This window comes from Drosophila navojoa, chromosome 5, assembly GCF_054131105.1.
Source record: "Drosophila navojoa isolate 15081-1374.11 chromosome 5, UAZ_NAV_1.0, whole genome shotgun sequence".
NCBI classification, from domain to species: domain Eukaryota; kingdom Metazoa; phylum Arthropoda; class Insecta; order Diptera; family Drosophilidae; genus Drosophila; species Drosophila navojoa.
In genome coordinates, this window is record NC_142893.1 from 20,930,047 (window position 1) to 20,941,952 (window position 11,906).

Below are 11,906 nucleotides of genomic sequence, written 5' to 3' on the forward strand. Positions count from 1 at the left end.
TGAGAACTTGTTTTTTTGCATTGGTTTTTAACCGCATCATTTTGATGTATTTTGTGGCTGAGGTTGTTTAGCGCTCGTTGTTATTTTTACTGTATCATCATCACGAGTTGCACGCACGAGCTGCGTCTGCTAGCTTTGCATATATGTATGTATGTATGCATGTGTGTATGTATAGATTGTACTATGGAGGAAAGGCAGGTTGAGATGCCCAAAGTGCCGACAACACAACAGCGACGACGTTTACAAATTATCATGCATGTATGTGAGTGTGTGTGACTCTGTGTGAGTGTGTTTGTCTTGATTTCTTTGTCTTATTGCATTTTATTCAAATTTCCTACCGTGCGGTTTTTACGTTTATATCTTCGGCATCGATTTGCAATTCGCAATCGTAATCAGCTTCAAGGCAGCTCAACAGAGGAATATTTGTACATATATATAGTGGAATATATCTTGCTGTTCCGTATATATATATAGATATATACTCAGGCAGACAAAGAGGCGGTTCCCAGCACAAATAAATGTTTATTGTGTATGTGTGTGTGTGTGTGTGTAGTTTGTTGTGCCAGTTTTCTACAGCTGATGGTGAATATTTATGTTTTCTTTGGTTTTTGGAAAGAAAAAAGAAGAGGCAGAAGGCGTACAACAGCAGACAATCAAGAGAGGTGCATGAAATGCAAGCTGGAGCTATAAATTAAGACAAGATTTAAGGAAATATGTTGATGTTTTGCCTGAAAAGGATTTTTACAAAACATTCAGCGTATTGTCAGAGATTTGGAGAGCTCAATTTATAGCTGAAGTGTACTCGAAATAAAGGTGCAAAAATAACAGTGAATATCAAGTTTAAATGGAGTCCCATACCATAATAAAGAGTTTATTATATTTAGATTTTAAATGAACTCCAAAATATAAGAAAATATGTTCATAATTATGTTTTTATTTTCAATAATTATATTATTTTTAAAAACTTGTTAAGATAATTATGGATAAATTACATAAATTGCTTATGGTAACTGTTAATGTACTGTTAATGCTAAAAGTATGTAAAATAAGATTAGGTTGTACAAAGAAATTAAAGAAATTATGTATAAATATTATAAAAATTGATATATTTTGAAAATACATTTATAAATTATAAATGAAAACAAATTATTTAGTTGATTGTATGTTAATAAATTATATAGAAACAATTTATTTATCTTGTATTCAATTTTTTCATTTCCCTTATCCCCCTCACCCTTTTTTAGTACCCAAAAATATCAAAAGAACAAAAAGAGTCCAAAGTGTTTCGTTTTAGTTTTCTGTCCAGGTGAATATTTGAATATGCAAAGACACTCTAAAAGGCAATTGTTAGTACTCGAACATTTAAATATGTCTTGGAAATATTTTTGAAACAACAAACAACTCGGATACTCCTGTGTAGGTCAAGCCTGCACTTGAATTATGCATAAACTAGAAACAATTCAATGATAGCTATACTCAAGAGCTCTCCCAAACTTGCCTCTCTCTCTCTCTCTCTATCTCCCTTCTCTTTTCCACACAATTGGCAACCGCACATAGTTACAGTTCTTTTTGTGGTCAACAGTCAGCAGCAACAATAACAATAACAACAACAACAACAATAGCGACAGTAAGACGTAAATATTTATACAACTTTTTGTAACGGCCAGCAACGATATTTGCATTGGCATTCCACTTGAACCTTTTGACCACCCATGAAAGAGAGAAAAAAAAACCTAAACATTTTATAACTTCGAAGCCGCATTATTTAAACTCTGTTGGTTGGTGCTTCCTCTTTTACCTCTGGGTCACGTGTTCTGCTGTTCTCTCTCTAATGTAATTTTTGGGGGCAAGGTAGAGCATGAAGAACAAAAAAAGGAGATGAAGAAGCAAATACCTTTTGTCTTTTAGTTTATGGCCCGTAAGGGTCGACAGCTGTGTTTGTAACCAATTTGCTACCGTAAAAAAAGAAAACATTCATACACACACACACACACACTCACACAGACACAGAGAGATCAAGCCCCACATATTTTACAGCACATGTAAGTGCGCAGGCAGCTCGACTTTTGGCATATTTTAAAAGTTTTTCATTTGCATTTAAAGAACATGTGTGTGTGTGTGTGTACTCGTAAGGGTTAAGATGACAAGCAGCCAAAGGAGTTTCATAACAATTTTCACCTGTCCATAAAGGTAAAAACTGGCAATTAGCTTGGCTAAACAATGAGCAGCAGGCCCTGAGGCAGCTACAATGCATTGATTTGCTTCGTCCTTAATTTGATGACTATCTAAAAAGACATAGAGAGAGAGAGATAGAAATAGAGAGAGAGGGGGGACCGGAGAGACATCTGCCTGCTGCTGCTGGTGACACACGCACAAATTGTGGGGAGGATTGCTTATCAAAGTTGCACAATCAAAAAAAAAAAAAAAAAAAAGAAGAAGAAGAAGAAGAAAAAACTGAAAAGAACAAGGCAAGTAAAGGCAACGCATGACGCACCAGCATAAAATGAGGCAAGACTTTAGGGTAATGGGCATTACGATATACTGGGTATTGAATATTCGAGTGCGGCGCTCATCCTGCAGCGGGGCAACTGTTGACTGCCGGCGAGTGGCGAGTGGGGCTCGAGCCATATGCCAGTACGTGGCATAGACAATCCAGTTTTGGTAATGTGTGCAAAACAAATCAAGCAACAGCGCTCAGATATAATCAAACGCGACACACTGCCATACAGCAATAACAGTAGAGGGAACCAGGGCTGGATGCACAGAAGAACATCAACTGCTTGCTCTAAATGTTACAGCGGCGCTGTTAATGCTAAATGTATGTTAAGGCTCTGTCAGCTGGGCAACATATTCATTTTTGGCTACAAATTTTAACAGAAAATAAAATGAGTAGGATACTATATACTAATACTATACGACTTAATATTCTTGCAAAAGCTCTCTTGACTTGGTAAAACATAATTTATCTTCGGAACTGTGTTTAATTCTCAAAAATATGTCAGCAAATGTAAGTATGTAGTTTTTATAGTATTTAAATTGATGCATTTGTAATATACTTTTAATATATATCAAATATAACACATATTTATTTTAAATATATATATTCTTTGTATTTAATTATTTGTCGTACTTGTAAATTCTTTTTACCTATTCGTTTGATCGATGCACTAAATATTGGAATAATCAATCTTTGAACGACTTAATACATCAAATATAGAATTGATTTTCCTTTGCCATCACTGTTTTAACATCATTTAATATACATATATTTGAGTATAGATAGGACACGCCATTCAATAACCAATTTCTAAAAATTGCATAAAATTACATACGTGCTTTACTTCTGCTCATAAATTCTGCCCACATACTGCTAAATTTTGGCAATGAAAAGATGTTTGTCTAATAAAGATCTTACATTTGATATACAACAGGCCGAAAATCAGAGCTTAGCTGCCCAACCCTAGGCATCGATATATCAGAAATCTGCCTCCTGCTGCCCTCATTGCTGTTGCCGCAGGCCTTTAGCTGCAGGCGGCGGCGTCATCGTCGTCGTCGTCGTCCTGTCGTTCGTCTTCGCACTATTTTTCATTTTATTGCGCCGCTGCACAGGGCTGTCAACTGCCAGGCAGCGAGCATCAGTGGATGCGGCTTGAGCCGACGCGCCGCGGCAGCCAGCTGCAGCTACGGCTTGAGCTTCTTTCCAGACATCGCCCGCATATCGATTTCAGCGCAGCATTGTGCCTGTTTGCATACAAATATCCTAAGGACATGTTATAGAGCGCTGCCTGCCAGTCAGATAGCCAGACAGACCGACAGACCGCCAGCCAGCCCTGTCACACGTACGCATGTAAATTGTATTTGTGCGCGCAGCCCTTGTCGTCGTATTTAGTTGTTCCCCTTGGAGCCACTGCTCCTGCTCGTGCTGCTGCTGCTGCTGCTGCTGCTCGTGCTTGATTTCATTTGCTGTGGCAATTGTCTTCGATACTGGCGCCTTGCATCGACTTTATTTTTGGCAAAAAGTGAAGAAGAAGAAGAAGAAGAGGCATCTCTTCTCGCAGCTCTCCATTTCCACACAAATTCAAATTGCTTGCTCTTTTGCAACTTGTCAGCCAAGTGGCAGCCATTTTCTTCATTTTTTCCTCTCGCCCTCTCTCCACACTCTCTCTCGCTCCCTCTTACTATCGCCATCTCACTGTGTTGCATGTGGCAGGACTTTTGCGCTTTTGTGCGTGCCTTGGCCTTCCCTCATTTTTTTTTCACTTCGCCTGCTGCTGACATTTGATGTTTAATTTCAATAACTCTGCTCGTTCGCTTTTTAATCTTTCTCGATATATATATGTATGTACTTTTTGCGCCCTCTTGAGTATTTGTGTCTTTGACTGCCAAATAGCTTCAAGTGCTGTGAAATGCTCATACACGCGCGCACACACACGCACGCACACATACACCCATTCGAACGACCAATTTCAATTACAGCTGCCAATAGCGAAAAGTGTTGGCAGTGAATTATATAAATTAAATTTTTACCAGAATTTTTAGCAGAACTCTGAGTTCAGTTGTCATGCGAAAATCTAATTGAATATTTGCTGTATAGGAAGACGATTAAATTTACAATAAATTATGTAAGAATTAAAATTAAAAAATGATGTAGGAAATTAATATTTAATCTTAAAATATTGAAGAAATTATTTACTATACATATACATATTTGATATACATATTTATCACAAAACAGTTTTAAAGAGGAGATGAATTTGCGAATAAGAAGTAGACAGACACGTCAAGATCTCGATTGAGGAGCTTTTCAGTTATACCATTAGATAACCTTTGTGGTAATCCCTAAGATTTTTGTGTCCGATATTATTTGAATTTTTTGTTTAATTTAATTTTATTTTTTTTTTTAATTATTACAATTATTAGAAATTAAAAAGATGAAAAGTTTTGTTTGTTATTTATTTGCAATAATAAAATTCAGACTGATTAAATTTCAAAGTAAGTGAATTATACAAAGCTATATAATTGTATATGAAAATATTTATTTAAAAGTAATTATAATTACTAAATCCACATATTTAGTCAAGAATTTTATTGTTAATTGATTAGCATTATAGTATATTAATTACAATTTTAATTGTTTTGATAGGTATGTTATCTCACAAATGCATCTTTATTTATTTATACAATCAAAGCACAAACAAAGCTTGCCCAAAAGAAACCGCAAATATTTTTGACCCAGTCGCCGCTTCCTTCTCAGCTGGTCTCATCTTCAGTAATCTATTAGCTATGCTGCTTTAATATTATTTCCGTTCAATATCCTTCACCGTCAGACTCCGCTCCCCTCCTAGCAGCAGCAGCAGCCTTTGGTCTTTCGTATTTAATGGAATTTGACTGAAAAACCAATTACTCTACCACAATGCCCAAAAATAATTTTGATTTCATTTCCTGCTGTCCGGCACTTTTGTGGTCAGCGCTGTTTGCTGCCAATGCAGCCAGGCAATGCAACAATAATAATAATAATAATAATAATAACAATGAAAGAAAGAAGAAATGAATACGGAACCCTCACAACATGAGGCTCCTACAGTGACGTTTGTTAAAGGTCAACATTTAGGGAGTTTTTCACTTTCCGTTTTTGTTTCCTTTTTTCCCACTTTATGGTTAAAACACGCACAGCGGGGGGCTGGCGGGGCCGCGATAGGTGTGAAAAATACAGTCGGAAAAGGAGAGCAGAGAGCGATTCATTTTGTTTTTGTTTTTGCTCTGTACATTTTTACATTAAAATTGAATTATGAGTGTTAAGTGGGGAATTTGGTTTCAGCTGGCAGAGCCCGTTGCGAGCATCAAAAAGCGCCGACTGGAGGAAGAGTGAAAGAAGAGCTTGGCGCGGGGTTAGGGCAGGGGCGGAGCTTAATACAGTTGTCAGTTGTTTGTTGTCTAGCCAGCTGTTAATGAACATTCAACTGGCTAATTAATTTTATACATTTATTAAACTCTTCGGGCCTGGGTCGAGGAAGTGGAACAGAACCGAACAGACGAGAATGGAATAGAATAGAATAGAACAGGAAGCGACAGCAACTGCTGCCAAGCCACGAAACTATTTACCATACAAATCTAATTTTATCAACTTTGTCTGTTGCCTTAACTAGCTAGTCCTGCTCCTGCCGTCTGCCGTCTGTTGTCTGCTGGCTGTTCCCCCGTCTCCCTCTGGCTTTATCCTTGTGCTTCCTTTTGCTCTGTGTCAAAACATTGTGACACAGTTTCTGCTTTCTTACAATTTGCGACCGTTTCTATTTGACGCTCTAGCTGGAGCGTTTGTTACGGCTCGCGCCATTCTCTTGGCTCATTAACGTTGGCCTTTGTTTTGGCCCTGTCATCGGCGTCTGCGAGTTCTGGCTGGCAGCAGAAACAGAAGCAGCAGCAGCAGCAGCAGTTGTCCTTTTGTAATTTATAAATGTCCACAAGACTATCCTATCTACGTCTCTTTTTCTGTTTCCCCCCTCTCTCTCTCTATCTCTATCTCTCTCTCTCGGTCTGTGTTGAACGGTCTCTTGGCTGCTCTATTGGCCTGTAGCTGGCTTCGGCATGTAAATCAGGTCAAAACAATGCAACTGACAGTGAATTGTGCTTCGGTTGAGTTTCGTTCTGGCCACAATGACACATTCAGGACGCTGGAGCAGAGTTTACTTCATTATTGGTTACTCAGCAATTCATTCAGAGGACACACCTTTAGTTGCCTCACTCGGCTCGCATTGCCCTTTTTATGGCCATGTCCTTTTGCTTATCCTTGGCTGACTAATGACAAGCAGCCAGCCAGACAGTCGGGCAGCCAGGCAGCAGTAGCACTTTGCCAATTCCTGCCGCATCCTGTCTTCAGCTTCTTCTGCCTCTTTGTCAACGACTCTTACTCATAGTCATTGGCCAGCTTAACCAACTTCCTCTGCGTCCATGTCTCTCTCTCCATTCCGCCGCTCCATTTCAGTTCCAGTTCCAGTTCCTTGGCTTTAATGGCGTTTGTCTTATTGCTGCCTGGTAAAAAGCCAACTTACAAGCGGCAGCAACTACTGCAGAGGGGCTGCACCCCAGTTTCGGCCAAATGGGCGTGACAAGTGGCAAGGGCCACAGACCAAAGCCCCGAGTAAAGAGTCCCGAGTACAGAGACCAGAACCAGAGCAGGTGCGCATTTTATAACAAAGGCATAAATTATTTTCACTGTCAGCATTGCTTTCGCAGCCATAGTTCGAACTCCGAACGTATTGGCGCCTGCAAATGGCACTTGGCTCGACTTATTGTTTGGCCTATTGATTTGAATGTGGCCAAAAGTATTAGACAATTTATATATTCATTCAATAGCTATCGATGCAAGAGTTCAGGGGGGACCTACGACTTTATGTCTATTTAATTGATAATTTTTGGTTGTCATGGCAAAAACACTTTGATGCGATTTATTGACGTAGATTAAAAGCATAAATTTCGTTTTATTCAGAATAAAAGATTATTTATTTGAGATGCTTAAAAGATATATATGTTGCAAATATATTTAATTTTTAATGCTTGAATTTATAATACTCATTCCAAGAGTATGAAATGAGTTTACTGGTTTGGTACAATATTCGTCTAGCCTGAGGTCCATTTATATGTATAAAGTATTTTATTTGTTTCAATTTAATTTTGTAGATTTTATATATGTATTTTATAGACATATTATATATATATTTTATAAATACATAAATTGTGGATATATTAACGACACGTGTCAATTGAAAATTTCGCGCAACTATTTTCTGTTTTAATATATTCAATGTCAGAACGATAACAATGAACAAGTAAGAAAGCTCTAGTCGAGACTGCTCGACTACGAGATCCCCTGAACCCTACAAGCAACTGATATTTCAAAAATAATTAGCAAACACACACGCACACACACACACACACACATACATACAAATACACGCACACACACACGCATACAAACAAACACACGCATACACACACACGCATATACAGGCGATTGAGCTTGGGTTGCGCTGCAGTGTTGGCAATATAATGAAAACTTATTTGTTGAATAATTTAATTTCTAGACGTACGATCGTAATGAAACTTTCAGAACGTAATCATAATGTTAAAATGTATGTGTATACCGAAGCTCAAGTCTCTAGTATTTGATATACGACTTTTACAAAGATGAGGGTGAGGGGGTGGATTTAGGGGTGAGGGGTAAATTTTAACAAAAACCGAAATTGTATAAAATATATCTTTATATAAATTTTAAATTTGGAGACTCTAGCTTGAAAGATGTAGGAGATATAATTTTTTAAGTGGTCTTCGATAAGGTTTTTTATCGATAAAAAAGTATCGGAATGAGTTATCGTTTTTTAGTGATAAACTCGATCTGCGCGTGATATATACGGACATTTTAAAAAAAAGTTGAAGTCTCTAGCTCTTATATCTTCTGAAATCGACGCGTTCATACATACGGACGGACGGACGGACGGACGGACAGACAGACGGACAGGGCCAAATCGACTCAGCTTGTCGTCCTGATCAAGAATATATATACTTTGTGGGGTCTGCCACGCCTCCTTCTGCCTGTTACATACTTTTAACAAAACCATTATACCCTGATTTCCCATTTTCAATGGGTTCAGGGTATAAAAAGAAAAAAACATTTGCCCTCTAAAATTTAATGCAAATCGGGTTTTTTTTGTATTGATGGATGTCAAATTATGTCACAACAATTGACCATAACTAATAATTCGTTAATTCATTTACATTTTATATTAGGATGGGGCAGAGAGAGGAGGGAGGCGTGGGTAATTTGGTGATTATTTAATTAGGGCCTTGGCCGAAAAATCGGCAATTGTCAGTTGGTTAGAAATTATCTGCGGATTTGTTGGTCAAGTGTAAAACGCGCACAACAAATTTGTAATTTTCGTCTAGTTGAATAATTTAGACAAAGGCTTAAACAAAAGCAACAATTACACACAGACACTCGAATACAGAACAATAAATAAATAATTGATTTGCTAATGTGTTACGCGTGTGTGTGAGTTTGAGTGTGAACGTGACTACCTCTGTGATTACGAGTATATGTATATACGTTTTATAATTTCAACCGCCGACAAATTCATTGCGTCATAGATATAGCTGTTATCTTTAACTAAAATCTAATTACAAAGTTAATTTGGATGATATGGGAGAAAGAATGCCCTATAAATCTTACTATAATAATAAAAATAAATAATTCTTTTACTATTTATTTTTAATTATTTAAAAATAGTTTTTAATTAAATTAAAATAATTTTTTCTTAAATATACAAAAAAAGTTTCTGCAAAAAAAGAATTTTTAATTTAATAAAAATATTATTTAAATATAAATAAATAAAAGTTTCTGTAAACTTTAGTGATTACAAAATATATTAAATATATTTGGAGTTAATATTTAGTAAGTAGTATATAATTGAAACACATTTCCAAAAATATTTTTATTACAACCAGCTTTACTAATAATCATAATAATAATAATAGTAATTTTTATGAATCACTATATTTTCAATCGCTTGAACAATTTTGAACTATTCTTATTAAAGGTAAGCTTGGATTATAAAAAAATACAACCTAAATTAAATAGGTAAGATAGCAATATATAAATATATAGTTATATAAAATATATGAATGTATAAATATAAAAATATATAAATACATAAACAAGCATTTTAATATATAATTCCATGTAAGATCAGCACAATAGATATACCTCTTAACATTTCGAGCAACAGGGTGTTAGATGGCTAAATTCGATTATGAAATAAGTGATGCATTGTGCGTAATCAAATTCTGAACTAGTTGCAAAAACTCTAATTGCCTTAATTGCGCTCACTTGTTGTTAGTGGGGCCCTATAAAAGCAGAGCCGAGTTCCGTCAGTTTATCCAGAACCGTCACAGCTAGAGCAACACATCCGATCAAAATGAAGGCAATCCTGTGTGCAGCAACTCTACTAGTCATCGCCATATCGGCCGTCCAGGTAACTCCATCTGGCAAACAGAGCTAAAGTGAAGCTTTCATTTGATTTTCGTTCTTTGCTGTTTTCTGTTTGCAGTGCAATCCGAATTTCCAGCAGCTGATGAAGCAGTGCATGGATGAGACGAAATTAACGGAGGCCGAGCTGAAGGAGTTCATGGGCAGCGGCATGAACGGCAATGCCAATGAGAACCTCAAATGCTATTCCAAGTGCCTGATGGAGAAACAAGGTCACCTGGTCAATGGACAATTCAATGCGGAGGCTCTGCTGAACACCCTGAAGAATGTGCCGCAAATGAAGGACAAAATGACCGAAATCACATCCGGCGTGAACGCCTGCAAGGACATGAAGGGCACCAACGATTGCGACACCGCATTCAAGGTCTTCATGTGCCTCAAGGAGCACAAGGCCGTCATGGGCGGCCACTAAAAAGGGAGTTGTCCTTATGCAATCCATTCAATCCTAGACTGCTCTGAGGTCTTTCATAAATGTTCAATAAATGTTTGTTACTTGTATTTTTGTATGCGGCATTAAATATTTCGGTGTTGGGCAGCAAAAGTGTGAAAGTGTTTCAAATTTGATTAATTATGAATGCAATTTGAATATAAAGTGAAAGTGAACGATTGGGCATAATTGAGTACTAGAATGGAAACGGAAGTCAAATGAATAACTCTTCTTAAGATTTCATTAAGGAGAAATAACTCTCTATCTAGTGGAGCCTTTCCTTGAAAAGAACAAATTTATGGGAGAAGTTGGATAACGATCTATCTGTAACTGAATAGTTTGGAATCTTGCATTTGATTATCTCAAATCGATGTGAGAGAGGGCAGCGATGCACAAGGTGTGTTCCATCATCCTAGGCACATGACAGCACAATGAATTCGACTGACCGATGCTCTGGAGTATGCCCCACAGAATACAGAATACGGTTGAGATGATGATGGTCCCCAATGTCATATAGCTCAATGTGATTTATCAAGAGTCAGAGAGTTCTAGGAAACGGCCATTGACAACCTGTTTCCTGCAAGACGGCAGCGCGATGTTGTCTACGAATATCATTTGTCAATTTTAATAAGTTTAAAATCAAGATAATTAAAACAACGCAGCGAGTGGGGGGCGGGAGCCAAGTGGGAATGCGGGATGGTGTAGCTGTAGCTGAAGAAGCTGGTCATGGCCATGGGCAATGGGATATGGCTGGCAATCCTTTTCAGTTTCTTTGGAACATTGTGACACCAATTACCGCTAATAAATCATTTTCACATGTGCGTGTGTGCGCACCGCTCCCTCTCTCTCTGTCTCTGTTCGTAACATATGAGCTGCGCTTATGGTTACAAGCGACTGCACTGGATTGAAAGGCAGAGAGGCAATGAGTGGGGAAACTCTTGGACCAATGTCATCATAGAAGATGTAACATAAATCAACGCCGCCAGCCTGCGAGCGCGCAGCAGTTCATTGCACTTGCAATGGGGTTGAGATGCTGTGGAAGGTGCAGGTTGACAAGCCCTGGCGACATGAGACAACGAAATTTTGTAGTATGTGTAAAAAAAGAAAAACGAGAAACAAAACAAAAACAACAACAACAGCAAAATTGAAGAAGAAAAGAAATTCTTTGAAGGACAGTGAACGCGCGTTTCCAATTTGAAAGAAAAAAGAGATTCGAGCAGAGTTCGAGCTGGGCTGAGCTGAACTGAGCTGAGCTACTTTGAATTGAAAGGAAAGGCCGGGTCGTAGTTGGAGTTGAAGTTCGACCCAAGAACAAGCCCAAACCCCGCACCAGGCGGTAGCCATAGCAGCCGTATGCATACGAAATTTGTTGTGAAGACCCCCTCACCAGGTACCCCCCCTCTGCCACCATTGACTTTGCCTTCGACTTGGAACCTGGACAGA

The 11,906-nt window shown here is 37.9% G+C and overlaps 1 protein-coding gene across 1 annotated transcript; it reads left to right on the plus strand.

Moving 5' to 3' along the window:
* The first annotated feature begins 9,861 nt into the window (after positions 1-9,861).
* Positions 9,862-10,534, plus strand: Obp56h (Odorant-binding protein 56h). Its single transcript, XM_018106992.2, has 2 exons — positions 9,862-10,022; positions 10,098-10,534. Exons 1-2 carry the CDS (start codon positions 9,966-9,968, stop codon positions 10,446-10,448), a joined length of 408 nt encoding a protein of 135 aa, XP_017962481.1. The 5' UTR covers positions 9,862-9,965; the 3' UTR covers positions 10,449-10,534.
* Positions 10,535-11,906: the final 1,372 nt, after the last annotated feature.